Consider the following 18,809-nt stretch of genomic DNA (forward strand, 5'->3'; position numbering starts at 1 on the left):
GTCCAGAGTACGATATCCGGGACAAACCAAGAGAGGCTTATTAGGTCTGAGCCCATAAGGGAATTCCCTGGGCTGTCTCAAATCTGTACTTTAAACAGGGGAGTCCAGTACTAGAGGGCATAGATTTAGGGTGAGAGGGGAAAGGTATAAAAGCAACCCAAGGGGCAACGTTTTCATCCAGAGGGTGGTGGGTGTATGGAATGAGCTGCCAGAGGAAGTGGTGGTACAATTACAACATTTAAAAAGGCATCTGGATAGGTATATGAATAGGAAGGGTTTGGAGGGATATGGACTTGGAGCTGGCAAGATTAGGGTCTAGATCAAGTTGGGATATCTGGTCGGCATGGATAAGTTTGACTGAAGGGTCTGTTTCTGTCCTGTACATCTCTATGACTCAATGGTCTTTTTTAAAATCTTACTCCTCTCACCTGAAAAATTGACCCCTTGTCTTGAAATTCCCCCATCGTAGGGAAAAGACAACTACCACTAACTCTTTTCCATACGCCTCATTATAGAAGTGTATAAAAGGTAATGTCTCCTCTCAACCTCTTATGCTCTAGTGAAAAAAAGTCTCAGCCTATCCAGCTTTTTAAATGGCAGGGATCACCACAAAACCCAGTCGTTGTTTATTTACTTATTCATCAGTTTATTTCATTGGTTATCATCATTGGCAGTCCCTCACAGTTGAGGATGACTCTCTTCCATTCTCATGGTTAATCCATAGGTGGCTGCATAGTCCGATGCAGCTTCTGTAGACATTACCACACTTGGTGTAAAAGGTTGTCATGAGGAGGGATGGTGGGAAATCGGTGTGGCAGTATGCTCCTTGCGCAGTTTTTCACCCGGCTTCTGCTTCTTCTAATTCCCAGGTGTCTGTGGGAATGCAGCATTTCACCAGTAAGGTCTTGGGGATATCACTGAAGCACCTCCTCTCTTCACCTGTGGCTCTCCTGCGGTTTCAGAGCTGGGAGTAGAGCACCTGCTTGTGGAGTCTCATGTCAGTCAGGTGGACGACATGCCCAGCCTATTGGAGCCAGTGGTCAGTGCCTTTTTTCTGTGGATAATGGCCTGGCCAAGGACACTAGTGTTGGCACATCTTTCTTCCCAGTGGATTCGCAAGATCTTGTACGGGAATGTTGGTGGTACAACTCCAACACCTTGAGGTGTCTATTATAGACAGTCCATGTCACAGACTCAGAGGGCAACATAAAAGTATGTAAAAACTGGAAGAAAAAAAAATCTTTATTCACTCATAGGATGTGAGTGCCACTGGCTGGCTCAGCATTTATTGCCTGTGCCTTGTTGCCCTTGGGAAAGTGGTGGTGAACTGCATTCTTGAGCCACTGTGTTGTGGGCAGACCCACAATACCCTAAGGGAGGGAATCTCAGGATTTTGAGCCAGCAACAGGGTGACTTTATAGGAGGTCTGTAAACCATGAACTTAGTGTACGATCTGATCATGTTGATGCCCACGAGCAATCTTTATCTCAGGATGCCAGAGGCTGCACCTCTTCACAGGTTGCAAGTATTGCTGGCAGCACTGGCAATTAATGTCCTCTCTCCCAAGAGTCCCTAAGCAGGTGACCTTTGCAACTAAGTAGCTTGCAAGGCTACTTCAAAGAGCAATCAACAATATTGTTTTAGGTCTGGAGTCATAGACTGGCCTGATCAGCTAAGGCAGATGGCTTAATTCCTTCCCTTAAGGACATTACTGAACCTGATAAGTTTTTAAACAATTTTCACTGACTCCTTTCTCATGGCCACTGATATATTCAAATGTGGGTTGCATCAAGGTGCCCTAGCAAATCTGGAATCAAATCAGAGCTGGAGTGCTTACTCTTTGCTGGTTGGAGAAAAACAGTTGTGGTTGTTGGAAATCAATCATTTCTGCTCCAGGAAATATCTGTAGGACTTCCTCAGGGCAATGTCCTAGGCCAAACCATCTTCAGCTGCCTCATTGAACTTCCCTCCATCACAAGATTATTCACACCACACAGTGAGCATCTCCAATAACAGCGAATCTAATCAACAGCCTTTGACATTCAATGGTGTTACCATTATAAAATAGCCACTATCAATGGCCTGTTGTTACCATTGACCAGAGAATCAACTGGACTGGTCATATAAACAGTAACTATAACAGCATGTCAGAGGTGAGGAATAATGCAGCGTGGAACTCACCTCCACAAAGCTGGTCCATAATCTACAAGCCACAAGCCAGGTGGGTGTTGGAATACTCACCACGAGCTTCAACATCACTCAAGAAGCTTGACACTTTCTAGGACAGAGCAGCCTGCTTGACTGGCACTCCATCCTCAAGCAATAATTCCTATAACCAATGCTCAGTTTACACTGCTTCTATTATCAAAAAGACGCACAGCACAAACTCAAAGATATCTAGACAGCACCTTCCATCTGGAAGGACAAGGGCAGCACATATGGGAACACCACCACCTGCAAGTTCCACTCCAAGCCACTCACCATCCTGACTTGGAAATATATCACCAATTCTTCACTGTCATAGAATCAGAGAGCTGCACTGAATGGAAACAGACCATTTGGTCCAACTTGTCCATGTGAACCAGATATCCTAAATAAATCTAGCCTCATTTGCCAGCACTTGGTCTATATCTCTCTAAACTCTTCCTATCATATACCCATCCATATGCCTTTTAAAAGCTGCAATTGTACCAGCCTCCACCAGTTCCTCTCACAGCTCATTCCACACACGCACCACCCTATGCATGAACATGTTGCCACTTAGGTCTGTTTTCTACCTTTCCCCTCTCACCTTAAACCTATGCCCTGTAGCTCTGGACTCTCCCGCCCTGGGGAAAATACCTTTTCTATTTACCCTATCCCTCTCATGATTTTATGAACCTCTATAAAGTCACCCCTGTTGCTGGCTCAAAATCCTGAAATTCTGTCCCTTAGGCAGACCCACAATGCCCTACAACACAGTGGCTTGAGAATGCAGTTCACCACCAACTTCTCAAGGGCAACTCGGCACAGGCAATAAATGCTGAGCCAGCCAGTGGAACCCACGTCCTGCGAGTGAATAAAGATTTCTTTTCTTCTGGATTTTACATACTTTTAAAATTACTGTCTGATATGGCACAGGCTTTCTGGTTAACAAACAAGCATTATACTTCCTGACTGTACAGTGCATATTCTGTTGTTTTACATGGTGTCCCTCATTTTAGCACCAAGAAACAATATTTTGAGGAAATGACAGCATTTTGTGCCAACAATAGTAAGGTACTTTTTAATATAGCCTCTCACTGGAGAATTACACCCAATATTTAAATAATTCAAGTTGAAGCAAATATAACTTCCTTACAACTGAAGAAATCAGGACCTGAAATACAAGTTTTGATGCACACACTTTTCGATTTCCCTCAATTTCCAAACAAAACAGACACACTGACTTAACTGGCTTAAGCATATTTCTCACCTTCAAAGGACTCCTTATACTGTACAATGTTTGGATGTTTCATGTTTGCCAACACTGCTACTTCTCTTCTTGACTCTTCCCTCTCCTTATTTGACATCTGAGAACAAAGAAGTGAGACAGATCTTTCAATAAATACCACCCTAACGCATCAAGTTACATTTGGAGAGGAACAAGGTTGACTCACCCTGGAAATGTTGATTTCTTTGATAACGTACTGTCGGCCATCTTCTTTTGAGTTGACAAGAATAGCTTTTCCAAATGATCCTTCTCCGATTTTGTTCAACTTCATGTATTTATCCATAGTGCTTGATGTGAAAGATCCTCATGCTCGCCCTGTATGAATATGACAACACATTCCTTCACCAAACCAATCAGAAACTCCTAAAGCTGGACAACTAAATAAATAAAATGTGTACCAGATTTGGAAATCTATTCACAGGCTTGTCCTTATGCACAATAAAAAGAAAATCACCTTCAGGGATTTATAGGTCTGGCAATGTGGAATAGGCATCAGGGAAAGGAGTGGTTCTCAACAAGAAAGAATCAAATCATTTGTCCTTGACACCCAATGCCAATACTAAAGCTGAATGCCCCACTATCAACATCCTGGAGCTGACCATTAGCTAGAAATTAAACTTATCTCTCCACGCTTCAGGCTCTCTGCCTTTATTCCTGATGAAGGACTTTTGCCTGAAACGTCGATTTTGCTGCTCCTCGGATGCTGCCTGAACATAGAACATAGAAAAATACAGCGCAGTACAGGCCCTTCGGCCCTCGATGTTGCGCCAACCGAAGCCTACCTAACCTACACTAGCCCTATAACCTCCACATGCTTGTCCAATGCCCACTTAAATGACCATAAAGAGGGAGAATCCACCACTGCTACTGGCAGGGCATTCCATGAACTCACAACCCGCTGAGTAAAAAAAATCTACCCCTAACATCTGTCCTATACCTACCACCCCTTAATTTAAAGCTGTGTCCCCTAGTAACAGCTGACTCCATACGCGGAAAAAGGTTCTCACTGTCAACCCGATCTAAACCCCTAATCATCTTGTACACCTCCATCAAATCTCCCCTAAACCTTCTTTTCTCCAATGAGAACAGCCCCAAGTGCCTCAGCCTTTCCTCATACGATCTTCCTACCATGCCAGGCAACATCCTGGTAAACCTCCTCTGCACTCGTTCCAATGCCTCCACATCCTTCCTAAAGTATGGCGACCAAAACTGCACACAATACTCCAGATGAGGCCGCACCAGAGTCTTATACAACTGCAACATGACCTCAGGACTCCGGAACTCAATTCCTCTACCAATAAAGCCCAGTACACCAGATGCCTTCTTCACAGCACTATTTACCTGGGTGGCAACTTTCAAAGATCTGTGTACATGGACACCAAGATCCCTCTGCTCATCCACACTACCAAGTAGTCTACCATTAGCCCAGTAATCCATCTTCTTGTTACTCCTACCAAAGTGAATGACTTCACACTTAGCTACATTGAATTCCATTTGCCACCTTACTGCCCAGCTCTGCAACTTATCTATATCGTGCTGTAACCTGCCACAGCCTTCTTCGCTGTCCACAACTCCACCGACTTTCGTGTCATCTGCAAACTTGCTCACCCAGCCTTCAAGCCCCTCCTCCAGGTCATTTATAAACATGACAAACAGCAATGGTCCCAAAACAGATCCTTGTGGAACACCGCGAGTAACTGCGCTCCAAGATGAACCTATACCATCAACTACTACCCTCTGTCTTCTTCCAGCCAGCCAATTCCTAATCCAAACCTCTAATGCACCCTCAATGCCATACCTCCGTAGTTTTTGCATTAGCCTGCCATGGGGTACCTTATCGAACGCCTTGCTAAAATCCATATACACCACATCTACTGCTTTACCCTCGTCCACTTCCTTGGTCACCTTCTCAAAGAATTCAATAAGGTTTGTGAGGCACGACCTGCCCTTCACAAAACCATGCTGACTATCCTTGATCACATTATTCCTATCCAGATGTTCATAATTCCTATCTCTTACAATTATCTCTCAGACTTTGCCCACAACAGAAGTGAGGCTCACTGGCCTATAGTTACTCAGGCTATCCCTGCTCCCCTTCTTGAACAAGGGGACCACATTCGTTATCCTCCAGTCTTCTGGCGCTATTCCCGTAGACAACGACGACATAAAAATCAAGGCCAATGGCTCCGTTATCTCCTCCCTAGCTTCCCAGAGGATCCTAGGATAAATGCCATCAGGCCCAGGGGACTTATCTATTTTCATCCTTTCCAGAATTTCCAACACCTCTTCCCTACGTACCTCAAGGCTATCCATTCTAATCACTTGTGACTCAATATTCACATCAGCAACAATGTCCTGTTCCTGAGTGAATACTGACGAAAAGTATTGATTTAGTGTCTCACCAATCTCCTCCGCCTCCACACACAACTTCCCACTACTATCCTTGACTGGACCGATACCTACCCTAATCATCCTTTTATTCCTGACATACCTATAGAAAGCCTTTGGGTTTTCCCTAATCCTACCAACCAAGGACTTTTCATGTCCCCTTCTCGCTGCTCTTAGCTCTCTCTTTAGATCCTTCCTGGCTACCTTAACTCTCAATAGCCCCAACTGAACCTTCACGCCTCATCTTTACATAGGCCGCCCTCTTCCCTTTCACAAGGGATTCCAATTCCTTATTAAACCACGGCTCCCTCACAAGACCCTTTACTCCCTGCCTGACTGGTACATACTTATCAAGGACACCCATTAGCTGTTCTTTGAACAATCTCCACATATCATTTGTGTTCTTCCCTTGAAGCCTATTTTTCCAATCCACGCATCCTAAGTCATGCCTCACCGCATCATAATTTTCCTGCCCCAAGCTATAACTGTTGCCCTGCAGTGCACACTTATCCCTCTCCATCACTAGAGTAAAAGTCACCGAGTTGTGGTCACTGCCCCCGAAGTGCTCACCTACCTCCAAGTCTAACACCTGGCCTGGTTCATTACCTAGAACCAAATCCAGTATAGCCTCACCTCTTGTTGGCCTGTCTACATATTGTGTCAGGAAACCCTCCTGCATACATTGGACAAACACCGACCCATCTAACGAACTTGAGCTATAGCTTTCCCAGTCAATATCTGGGAAGTTAAAGTCCCCCATAACAACCACCCTGCTACTTTCACTCTTCCCCAGAATCATCCTCGCAATACTTTCCTCTACTTCTCTCGGACTATTAGAAGGCCTGTAGAAAACTCCTAACAAGGTGACCTTACCTTTCCTATTTCTAACCTCCGCCCACACTACCTCAGATGGCAAGTCTTCCTCCATCACCCTTTCTACTGCTGTAATACTATCCTTGACAAGCAATGCCACACCTCCCCCTCTTTTACCCCCATCTCTGACCCTACTAAAACATTTAAACCCTGGAACCTGCAACAGCCATTCCTGTCCCTGTTCTACCCACGTCTCTGTAATGGCCACAACATCGAAGTCCCAGGTACCAACCCATGCTGCAAGCTCACCTACCTTATTTCGTATACTTCTGGCATTGAAGTATACACACTTCAAGCCACCTTCCTGTTTACAGGCACCCTCCTTAGAGATCGATGCCATGTTCCTAACCTCCCTACACTCAAGGTCCTGTACCCTAAAGCTACACTCCAGGTTCCCATGCCCCTGCAGAGTTAGTTTAAACCCTCCCAAAGAGCACTAGCAAACCTCCCCCCAAGGATACTGGTGCCCCTCAGGTTCAGGTGTAGACCATCCTGTTTAGAGGTCCCACCTTCCCCAGAAAGAACCCCAGTTATCCAGAAACCGGAATCCCTTCCTCCTGCACCATTCCTGTAGCCACGCATTTAACTCTTCTCTCTCCCTATTCCTCGACTCTCTATCACGTGGCACGGGTAACAAACCAGAGCCAACAACTCTGTTCGTTCTAGCTCTGAGCTTCCAACCTAGCTCCCTGAAAGCCTGTCTAACATCCTCACCCCTCTTCCTACCTATGTCATTGGTGCCAATGTGGATCACGATCTGGGGCTGCTCCCCCTCCCCCTTGAGGACCCAGAAAACACGATCAGAGACATCACATACCCTTGCACCTGGGAGGAAACAGACCAATCGTGAGTCTCTGTCACCCCCGCAAAACCGCCTATCTGTGCCCCTCACTACTGAGTCCCCAATAACTATCGCTCTACCTTTCTCCACCCTTCCCTTCTGAGCAACGGGGACAGGCTCCGTGCCAGAGGCCTGAACCTCGTTGCTTACCCCTGGTAAGTCATCCCCCCCACAAGTATCCAAAACGGTATACTTGTTCTTGAGGGGAATGACCGCAGGGGGTCCCTGCACTGGCTGCTTCCTCCCACTCCCCCTCACTGTCACCCATCTCTCTATAACTTTCGGAGTAACTACTTCCCTAAAGCTCTGATCTATGACCACCTCTGCCTCCCGAATGATCCGCAGTTCATCCAACTCCAGCTCCAGTTCCCTAACACAGTCTTGGAGGAGCTGGAGATGGGTGCACTTCTTGCAAGTGTAATCAGGAGGGACGCTAATGGCTTCCCTCACCTCATACATGTTGCAAGAGGAACACTGCACTGCCTTCGCTGCCATCCCTCTAAAAGAGAAACTTTAAAAACTAGATCTAAAGAAACAAACAAGCAAAATGCAGCACTTACCTGCTTGTCACAATGGGTCTCATTATTAGGTTAGAGGAGGAGGGCGGGTGGGAGGCTCTACCCCTGTAGTGCCTCGGGTTCCTCGCCTGCGCGCTTTTATAAGAAAAAAAAACCTTCCCAGGTAAGCTAGCGCGACACCAGCTTCCGGGTCTGCTAGGCGCTTAAAAAAAACTTTAAAATTTTAGCCACTGAACTGCTGTGCTCTTCCAGCACCACTAATCCAAAAAAAAAGAAATTAAACTGAACTACCCATATAAATACGGTGGCTCGGAATAACTTACCAAATAAAAACCAAAAAGAACTGCGGATGCTGCGAGACAGAAGTTGCTGGAAAAGCTCAGCAGGTCTGGCAGCATCTGTGAAAAGAAATCAGAGTTAACATTTCGGGCCCAGTGACCCTTCCCCAGAAAGGACCCGAAGCGTTAACTCTGATTTCTCTTCACAGATGCAGCCAGACCTGCTGAGGAATAAATTTTCCTCCTGACTACCAAAAGTCTGTCTGTCTACCAAATATAAAGCACAAGTCAGGAGTGTGATGGAATCCTCCCCACTTATCTGAATGAATATAGCTCAGACAATATTCAAGACATTTGACAACATTCAGGACAAAATAGCACGAGTGACTGGCATCTAATCCACCACTTTTAACACTCATGCCCTCTGCCAGCAATACTTGGTAATGGCAGTGTGCACCACTTACAAGACACCCTGTAGAAATTCATGAAGGATCTGTCAACACCACCTTCCAATACTAGCAACACCATCGAGAAAGACAAGGGCAGCAGATACAGTGTATGGGAACACCACCACCTTCAAGTCCCCCTCCAAGCCAGTCATCATCCAAACTTGGAAATATATTGCCAATCCTTCATGATCACTGGACCTCTTTCCCCAATGGGATTGTGAGGCGACTCACAGCAAATGGACTGCATTTATTTTTTTTTGTGGGGACTGCATTTATTAAACTTAAATAAAATTATTACATTAAATCAATTATGTAAATTCAATTCAAACACTAAGTCACTTATTCCTCTCCCTGAAAGTTGGTCCATTACTCTAGCTTAGAGAACAAACAGATAAGAAAAGACCTTCTCTGATTTTGTCCAACATATAAACTCAAGTTGACCAAAGAAAAACAAAACTAACTAACGCTTGTGAAAAGCGAGACCCTCTCCTATCCAAAAGTTTCCAGTCAAGTAATTAAGTAGTGAATGGTCAAAAAGACAAAATAACTAGGTTCACTTCAAAATGGTGCTCCAACTGCATCTCAGTACTACCATCTTCAGAATGAAGTTTGACCCTCAAGATGAAAATGAACAAATGTGACAACTGACTGACGTTCTTAGCTCATTTTCAAATTGTATGTCACAATGTAATGTATATACCTTAAAAGCTCTACTACAAGGCAATCTACAGCAGTACAACAGCAAGCACAATTCTTACAGGATATTCCTGACAGCTGTATAATTCACATTTGTTGTGATTCATGAATTAAGTTTCAGCTTGAAATTTTATAATCAGTACAGATATTGAGTACCTAGAATTGCTTTATATTTCTATCCGAGCAAGTCACACTTTTCTCTGTACAATCATCAACACAGAAGGCCATAATCCATAAAAACTGATCACAGTATGCAATAGTACAATCTTAAAAATTAACAGTGTAGAAAATTACACAAAGATTTTTAAAACATGCAACTACAGCAAGAAAACCAGATGACCTTGTGGATTTTAAAGTTCTTCATTATTCTATTTACAACTGAAGTACATAAAAAGAACATCATGTACACAATTTTTCACATTTTCCAACTTTAGAATCAGAATCCCTCCAATGAGGAAACAGGCCATTTGGCCCATTAATTCTACACTGACCCTCTGAAGAACATCCCCCCCAAACTCATCCTGCTACCTTACCCCCGCATTTCCCATGGCTAATCCACCTAACCTACATATTCCTGGAACCAGAGGCAATTTAGAACTGCCAATCTATCTACGCCACATATCAGTGTGGACAGTGGGAGGAAACCCAGAGGGAGTCGATGCAGACACAGGGAGAATGTGCAAATTCCACACTGACAGCTGCCAGAGGCTGGAATCGAACCCATATCCCTGGCACTGTCAGGCAGCAATGGTAAACATCGAGCCACTCTTAACTTTAGTAACATTACTCAAGCCACAGATGGGATCAACTACCAGAATCTCAAGAGTGAAGGGCTACAATGTGAAAGGAGTTGGGTTTTTCTCTCTTTCAGGCACAGACAGTTAAAACAGATCTTTTTTTTTAAATAATGAAACATTTAAATAGTGTAAATAAAGCAAACCTATTTGAAGGGTAAAAACAATGACTGCAGATGCTGGAAACCAGATTCTGGATTAGAGTTGTGCTGGAACAGCACAGCAGTTCAGACAGCTTCTGAGGAGCAGGGAAAAAAAAATCAACATTTCGGGCAAAAGCCATTCCTATTTGAAGGGTAGAAGAAGAACCAATAAATAGAGGACACACATTTAATGCAGGGGAGAAAACAGCCAAAGGCAACAAGAGGAAAAGTTTTACGTAACCAACAATTAAGATTTGGAATGCACAGCCTAGTTAGGGTAATGATTACCCAGTCTGTAGTGGCCTTCAAAAGGAAATGGTATAAATATTTGAAAGACAAAAATTGCAAAGGTATTGGGAAACAGATTGAAAGGCTGGACACAGATACAGGGGACCAAATGGGTTCTTTCTATGCAGAGCATCAACTGCAAGTCATCAAGTATATTGAACAAATGAATTACCATTAATCAAAATAAACAGCCTGGAATGACAGCACAAGTATAACTTTTTAGGTGTTTTGATGTATATTATTCTTTTAGTGCCTTGCTAAAGCTTATTTACTTGGTTGGAAGATTCATGCATCTCACACATGAGCAGATAGACCTTTCTAGCTGAGCCAATCGTCAAGCCATTATTTCTGCAATTCACAATTTTAATTTCCTGCAAACAATAATTAAGTATATGCTCCCCACACCTAGTGATGGAATGGACATCTGTAACTGAAGAGAACCTGTGCTTGCGTCTTCACAACATTACAGGATGCAATTCTTAAAAGCTATCTGAAAGCATTTGGCTTGAGCAAGTACTTTGACACCCCCAACAATACAGGGTAGAAGAATTAGTGGGGGATTGCATTCCAACAATTGCTAAACCAACACAATCAATCAATAAATATATAAATAAATAAATAAATAAATAAATAACGACGGCAGGCATAAGCATTACTGCTGATTTGTTTCGCCGTTCTGCTGCTAGGTGCGGCCTATCACCAGCATCAGATGCAAGAAGCAAAACCTGCATGTGCCTATCCCATCTTTTTATACATACATAGAACAAAGACACTACGACCGACTAACAATTAAAACTTTTCAGAGATGCCAGCGAGTTAAAGGAGGTATAACCTTCATCAGATCACATCTAACCATTATATAGAATCACTCACCACTGAGCTGCTGCTACTGCTGCTCACTCACAGGCAGCCCAGTTATTCCGTCTCTCAACCGAACCTGCTGGCGGATGCCGCCTCCCATTGGCTGCAGTGGGCCGGCTGCGGGTTTCGATTGGTCAGTGCGCCTGTCAATCCTGCCATCGCGGCCCCCGCCCCACACGTCCCGCCCCGCTGGTGTCAGCGAGTTTGGTTGTTCCCTTGGCGATTGTTCCCTTTCCCTGGCAACGGCCGCTAGCAACGGGGCCCAGCCACCAAGCTCAGCCTGGAGCATGTAGAATCGGGGCCTGAGCCAGTGCCTGGGGAGGGCCGTCAACATGGCATTCTCCCCATTAAAGAGAAAAAAAGCAAGGAGCTCGTCAGCGGTTCCGGCGAAATCTGTGAAGGGAGAGAAACTAGAGTTCTTAGCGAGCTTTGAGATTTGTAGCTCAGGTTGAGGTTCTGGATGTAGGTTTGCTCACTGAGCTGGAAGGTTCATTTCCAGATGTTTCGTCACCCTACTAGGTAACATCTTCAGTGGGCCTCAACATCTGGAAACGAACCTCCAGCTCAGCAAGCAAACCTACAACCAAACTAGAGTCCATGTTTCCAGTAAAACATAACCCTTCTTGGAACTTACTTTTGCCTCCCATACCACAGAGGCAACCATATTTTGGAGAGTAAGCTCCTACAACTCAGCAATGCCAGAATGGCGGCATAACGTCTTTCCTATTGTGATGGAAAAACTCAGCAGGTCTGGCATCATCTGCGTAGAGCGAAACGGTGTTAACCTTTCAGGTCCGGTGACCCTTCTTTAGAACAGGCCAAAATGGTCACTGGATTCTCAATGTTAACTTTGCTTTCTCTCTACACATGCCAGATCTCTTGAGCTTTTCTTTCCAGCAATTTCTGTTTTTGTTTCTGATTTCCAGCATTCGCAGTTCTTTAGGTTTTAGTTTTCTCTTATTGTGTGATGTTGGTTGAACGATAAGTGTTTGCCGGAACGCAGGAGATAAAACTACACGTGGGTCCGAAAGTGAAAAATTACAAAACACCAGGTTCTAGTCTAACAGGTTTGTTTGGAAGCATGAGCTTTCGGAGCACTGCTCATTCATCAAGTGGTTGTGTTGTGTGATTTTTAACTTTCAAGATTAGAGTAGTGCTGGAAAAGCACAGCAGGTCAGGCAGCATCCGAATGATGATTACCTTGGCATTCTTCCCACCTGGCACCTCACACTCTGATATCCTTCCTCCTGACAACTTATATCCCTCGCACCTTACTCCCTATCTATCTAGCACCCGAACCTCACACTTATCTTGTGCATTTACCATTTGACAGTGTGAGATTCTGGACTTGTAAATTTCAGAATGCAGCAGCTGACTGCTGTGAAAGGGGGCATACAGAGTTTGCCTTCCAACAGTTCTGCCCAACAAGAGAACTGTTGGCTCGGAAGCACTCTGCATTTCTGAAGAAAACCCTTAATGGAAATTCCTTTCATGAAATATGAAGCTCTCTCCTATCATTAAAAAAAAGCAAAAGGAGTAGCAAGCTACATGAGATTCCTTTGCCACTCCTTAGAAAATCAGCACATTGTTTCATGGCACAGACAAGAAATAAGTGTCCACAGAGTGGGCACAGAGAGGTGTACTGTATTACAGGGGATACACAGCATTTGAGATTACACACACATGCTACATTACAGTCGCAGAAATTGTATTGTTTTATAAGTTTGGAAATTTTCTGTAGCCTGGGACATTCAGCAGGTGGGTGCACTCAGGTTGTTTTGTTGTCAGTGCCTTTAACTGAGTTAGCACTGCTGCCTCACAGTGCCAGGGACTCGGGTTTAATTCCAGCCTTGGGCGACTGTCGGTGTGGAGTTTGCACATTCTCTCCATATCTTTATGGGTTTCCTCCCACAATCCAAAGATCTGCGGGTTAGGTGGATTTGTCATGTTAAATTGCCCATAGTGTGAAGGGACTTGTAGGTTAGGTGCATTAATCAGGGCAAGTGTAGAGTAAGAAGGGAATGGGTCTGGGTGGGATAATCTTTGGAGGGTCAGTGTGGACTTGCTAGGCTGAAGGGCCTGTTCCCACACTGTAGGGATTCTATGCCTATGTCTAAGGGTCACTGGACTTGAAATGTTAAATCTGATTTCTCTCCACAAATGTTACCAGACCTGCTCAGTTTTTCCAGAAATTTCTGTTTTTGTGTCCAGTACTAGAAGGTGTCATCACAGAGTTATTCTGGAGATTTTTTTTAGAATTAGAATCCCTACAATGTGGAAACAGGCCACACCGACCCTCCAAAGAGTAATCCATCCAGACCTATTCCCGTACCCTGTTTTTTTAAACCCTGACTAATGCATCTAACCTATGCATACCTGAACACTGTGGGCAATTTAGCATGGCCAATTCACCTAATTTGCACATCTTTTGGATTGGGGGAAGAAACTGGAGCACCCGGAGGGGACCCACGCAGACAAGGGGATGAATGTGCAAATTCCACACAGACAGTTGTCCGAGATTGGAATTGAACCCAGGTTCCTGGTGCTGTGAGGCAGCAGTGCTAACCACTGAGCCACTGTGCTGCCTATCCATTAGCATTCCACCCATTATTAGACGCCCATTTACAACAGAGAAGAGGAGGAGTTTCTTCTCTCAGTAGTGAATATGTAGAATTCTTTACTATAGAGGGCTGTATAATTTGGATTGTTAAGTGTATCCAAAGCTGAGATTGAGTTTGAGTCAGAAAGTGAATCAGGGTTATGGGAAGGAAAATGGCATTGTGATCTTATTAAATAGCAGAGCAGACCCGATGGCCTGAATTACCTCATCTTAGACCTACATCTTATGGTCTTTTACCATCCAAGGCCTGTTGTAAAGGGCTTAGGTCTGAAACATTGATTCTCCTGCTCCTTGGAATCTGCCTGACCTGCTGTGCTTTTCCAGCACCACTCTCTCGACTCTGATCTCCAGCATCTGCAGTCCTCACTTTCTTCTAGACTTTGGAACTGGTCATATGACCCTTTAGAGACACAATTTGAAAACATGATCTTACAAAGCCCTTTATTGCAACAACAAACATAACTAGTTATTCAAATCCCACCATGGCAACTGATGGAATGTAAATAAATCTGCAAGTGAATGCCATGTTTTTAAAAACATTAATTTATGTGATGTCACCATTGCTGGCTGGGTCAGCATTCATTGCTTGCCCTGAGTTGCCCTTGAGACAATTTTGGTGACCTGTTTTCTTGAACTGCTGCTATCCATTTGCTGTAGGTGGACATACCATTTAGGAGGATGTTCCAGGATTTGACCCCGTGACACTGAAGGAAGGAGTCAGAATATTTCTGAATCAGAATGGCAAGTGACTCAGAGGGGAATTCTGAACTTGTTGCATTTGCATGTATCTATTGCCCCTGTCCATCTTGATTGTATTAGCTAAGGGTTTCAAAGGTACTGTTGAAGCCTTGGTGAAATTCTGCAGACCATCTTGTAAAAGGTACACACTACGGCGACTGAGAATTGATGGTTAGGGAATGAATATTTGTGAATTTCGCACCAACCAAGCAGGCTACCTCATCCTGAATAGTATCAATCTTGCTGGTGTTGCTGGAGCTGCATTCATCCAGACAACAGGGGAGTATGCCAACACACTCAAGATTGTCCTTGTAGATTATGGGTAGGCTGTGGAGGGTCAGGATGTGAGTTACTCATGAATTAATCACTGCAGGATTCCTAACCCCTGACCTGCTTTTCTAGCTCCAGTATTTATGCGGCTACTACAGTTTAGTTTCCTGTTAATGATTGATGAATATCAATAATGTCTCAGTAATGATGAAAATGAAATATCATTGATTGTGATAAAAACCCATCTGGTTCACTAATGCCCGAGGAAAGCAAATCTGCCATCTTACGTCATCTGGCAAGCACATGACTCCAGATCCACTGTGAAATGGTTGACACTGGACTGCCTCTCAAATGACTGAGCAAAGCACTTAGTTCTGAGGCAACTGGGGAGAAGCAACAAATGCTGGTCTTGCCAACTCTGCCCATGTCAAAGAATTGCAGTATCTACATGTTACAAGGTGGACTGTAGAAATTCACTAAGGCTTCTTCAATAGCACCTCCCAAACTTCAACTACTACCATCTAGAAGGACAAAGGCTATAAATATAGATGGCACGGTGGCACAGTGGTTAGCACTGCTGCCTCACAGCATCAGGGACCCGGTTTAATTCCAGCCTTGGGCGACTGTGTGAAGTTTCCACATTCTTTATGTGTATGCGTGTGGTTTTATCTGGGTTCTCCAATTTCCTCCCACAGTCCAAAGATGTGTAGGTTGGGTGGATTCGCTATGCTAAATCGCTCCAAAGTGTCCAGGGATGTGCAGGTGAAGTAGATTAGCCATGGTACCTTTGGGGTTACAGGGTAGGGTGGGGTGGGGAGCTGTGAGTGAAACGCTCTTCAGAGGATCAGTACACACTTGATGGGCCAAAGGCCTCTCCCTGCACTGTAGGGATTCTGTGATTATTTTTGAATAAAGAAAAAGCAAGGCCAAGTTTCTCCACCTTGTTTCCCCAGCTGTAAGGGCATGCGCAAATGATTTTTGGATGACTTAAAGTTTAAGTAGTGTAGAATCTGCTAGATCGTACAAGATTGTGTTAGAAAGTTATGCTTGGTAGTAACAAAGTTTTGGCTGCTGTTCTTGCACATTGTTATTTCACATGCCCCAATTTTCTCCAGATCAGCTGAAGTGAAAAACATGAATTTGAAGTAGTAGAACAAAACAACTTATTATTTTGAAAGACAGAGACTATATTATATCCCTCTCCAACACCACCCTAACAAAAGTTCATTTTCTGACTCATCCACTGAAGTGATATTTTCTTTAGTCAGCTGAACAACTCCTGGGACAGATTTCACAATAATCTCAAAGCCTGATCAGCATGCAATGTATTGAACCCCTGCTATTTTCACATCTTCATTTACTAAATTGATAGAAAACACTGGGGTGCCCTTGACTCATAATACAAGTTTGAAATAATCACTGTCTTGAAAAGTCAGTACAGGCATATGTGAAACTAGGAAGATTGAGGTTTCAGTGAGGAACTACAAAGTTTTTCAAAAATGTTTATGCATGTTGATGGAGTCACTGTTTCTTAGTTTATTATTTCTGCTGCACTCAGATGCCTGATACAACAGCTAAAAATTATTAAGGGCTACTGATCTCATTTAGTGGGTGAAACCATTTATGTGGTTTCTTGCTACTAAGTGAGTAATAGGTTCTTGATTCGCAAAAGCATTTTTGTAATAACTATCAGGTAACTGTGAACGGATTCTTTAACAGTGGTTGTTTCCATTGTCTCCCTGCTGTAAAGCATCAATTTCTCAGGTGAGTGACTGAATTTTGTGACTGAAATTGTGATTTACATTTGTAATTTCATAGTTACGTTAAAGATGTTGAGACTGACATTTCTGCTGATAATACTTGAGTTGCCATGCTTTCTGGAGTAAACAGCAACGTGTGTTGATTTTGGTCCTGTTTTCCTTTTAAGCTTTATTTTTAAAAAACAGTTCACAGAGATCCCTTTTTTTCGTTTGTTGCAAGGTATGTCATTTGATTTGCATTGTAATGTGCACCAATGTATCTCGCTTGTGTCTGGTACAAAATAAAAGTATGCATCTTGTTTGTTTGTTAAGATTTAGTTGTCCTCTACAAATTTGTTTTTAAAAGTTTGTGACAGTGAATAACAGAAAGATATTTACATATCTATTGTACCCCAGATATTACACATTGAATTACATAAATTATTACAGAAATCAATTTTTATAAACCTATAGAACAAGTTTCTACAAGCATTGATTTTAATGGCAATTAATCCAGAGTCTTTATCATGTGGTAGAAGTGTGTGCAAAATGAAAATGCTGGATTTTGCAGCATAAGATTTCCATTGGTACATTATGGGAAATGACAATTCTTCACAAATTATATTTTTATCCTCTTGAGGAAAAATGACCAATAGATTCCCTACCTCAACTTGATTTGATGAGATTAATATACATAATCTACAATTTATTTGAATGGCATAGACATATTTTCAGTTTTCTTGCTCAGATTCTTACTTCAGTCAGGTGTTTGACTACGTTCCCCATGGAAGACTGATTAGCAAGGTTAGATCTCACGGAATACAAGGAGAACTAGCCATTTGGATACAGAATTGGCTCAAAGGTAGAGGACAGAGGTGGTGGTGGAGGGTTGTTTTTCAGACTGGAGGCCTGTGATTAATGGAGTGCCATAAGGATTGGTGCTGGGTCCACTACTTTTCGTCATTTATATAAATGGTTTGGATGTGAGCTTATGAGATACAGTTAGTAAGTTTGCAGATGAAACCAAAATTGGAGGTGCAGTGAACAGTGAAGAAGGTTACCTCAGATTACAACAGGATCTTGATCAGATGGGCCAATGGGCTGAGAAGTGGCAGATGGAGTTTAATTTAGATAATTGTGAGGTGCTGCATTTTAGAAAAACAAATCAGAGCAGGACTTATACACTTAATGGTAAGGTGTTAGGAAAGGTTGCTGAACAAAGAGACCTTGGAGTGCAGGTTCATAGCTCCTTGAAAGTGGAGTCACAGGTAGACAGGATAGTGAAGAAGGTATTTAGTATGCTTTCCTTTATTGGTCAGAGCATTGAGTATAAGCATAGGGAGGTGATGCTGTAGCTGTACAGGACATTGGTTAGGCCACTTTTGGAATATTGTGGCCAATTCTGGTTTCCTTCCTATCAGAAGGATGTTGTGAAACTTGAAAGGGTTCAGAAAGGATTTACAAGGATGTTGCAATGGTTGGAGGATTTGAGCTAAAGGGAGAGGCTGAATAGTCTGGGGCTGTTTTCTTTGGAGGGTTGGAGGCTGAGGGGTGACCTTATAGAGGTTTATAAAATCATGAGGGGAATGGATAGGATAATTAGACAAAGTCTTCTCTGCTGGTGGGGTAGTCCAGAACTAGAGGGCATAGATTTAGGGTGAGAGGGGAAAGATATAAAAGAGACCTTAGGGGCAACCTTTTCATGCAGAAGGTGGTACGTATATGGAATAAGCTGCCAAAGGAAGTGGTAGAGCCTGGTTCAATTGCAACATTTAAAAGGCATCTGGATGGGTATGTGAAGAGGAAGGATTGAGAGGGATATGGGCCAAGTGCTGGCAAAT

At 43.4% G+C, this 18,809-nt stretch overlaps 1 protein-coding gene across 8 annotated transcripts in view; it reads right to left on the bottom strand.

The window, feature by feature from the left end:
* Positions 1–11,690, bottom strand: part of nek1 (NIMA-related kinase 1) — a 165,065-nt gene extending 153,375 nt beyond the window's left edge. For all 8 annotated transcript variants that reach the window (XM_072594483.1, XM_072594516.1, XM_072594508.1 and 5 more), the window contains exons 1-3: positions 11,614–11,690; positions 3,639–3,787; positions 3,455–3,551 (exon numbers count right to left, since the gene is read on the bottom strand). In XM_072594483.1, coding sequence (XP_072450584.1) covers positions 3,455–3,551; positions 3,639–3,755 — 214 coding nt within the window. In that variant the 5' untranslated portion in view covers positions 3,756–3,787; positions 11,614–11,690. The remainder of the gene's footprint in view (positions 1–3,454; positions 3,552–3,638; positions 3,788–11,613) is intronic.
* Positions 11,691–18,809: the final 7,119 nt, after the last annotated feature.

Source organism: Chiloscyllium punctatum, chromosome 2 (assembly GCF_047496795.1).
Source record: "Chiloscyllium punctatum isolate Juve2018m chromosome 2, sChiPun1.3, whole genome shotgun sequence".
Classification (NCBI taxonomy): domain Eukaryota; kingdom Metazoa; phylum Chordata; class Chondrichthyes; order Orectolobiformes; family Hemiscylliidae; genus Chiloscyllium; species Chiloscyllium punctatum.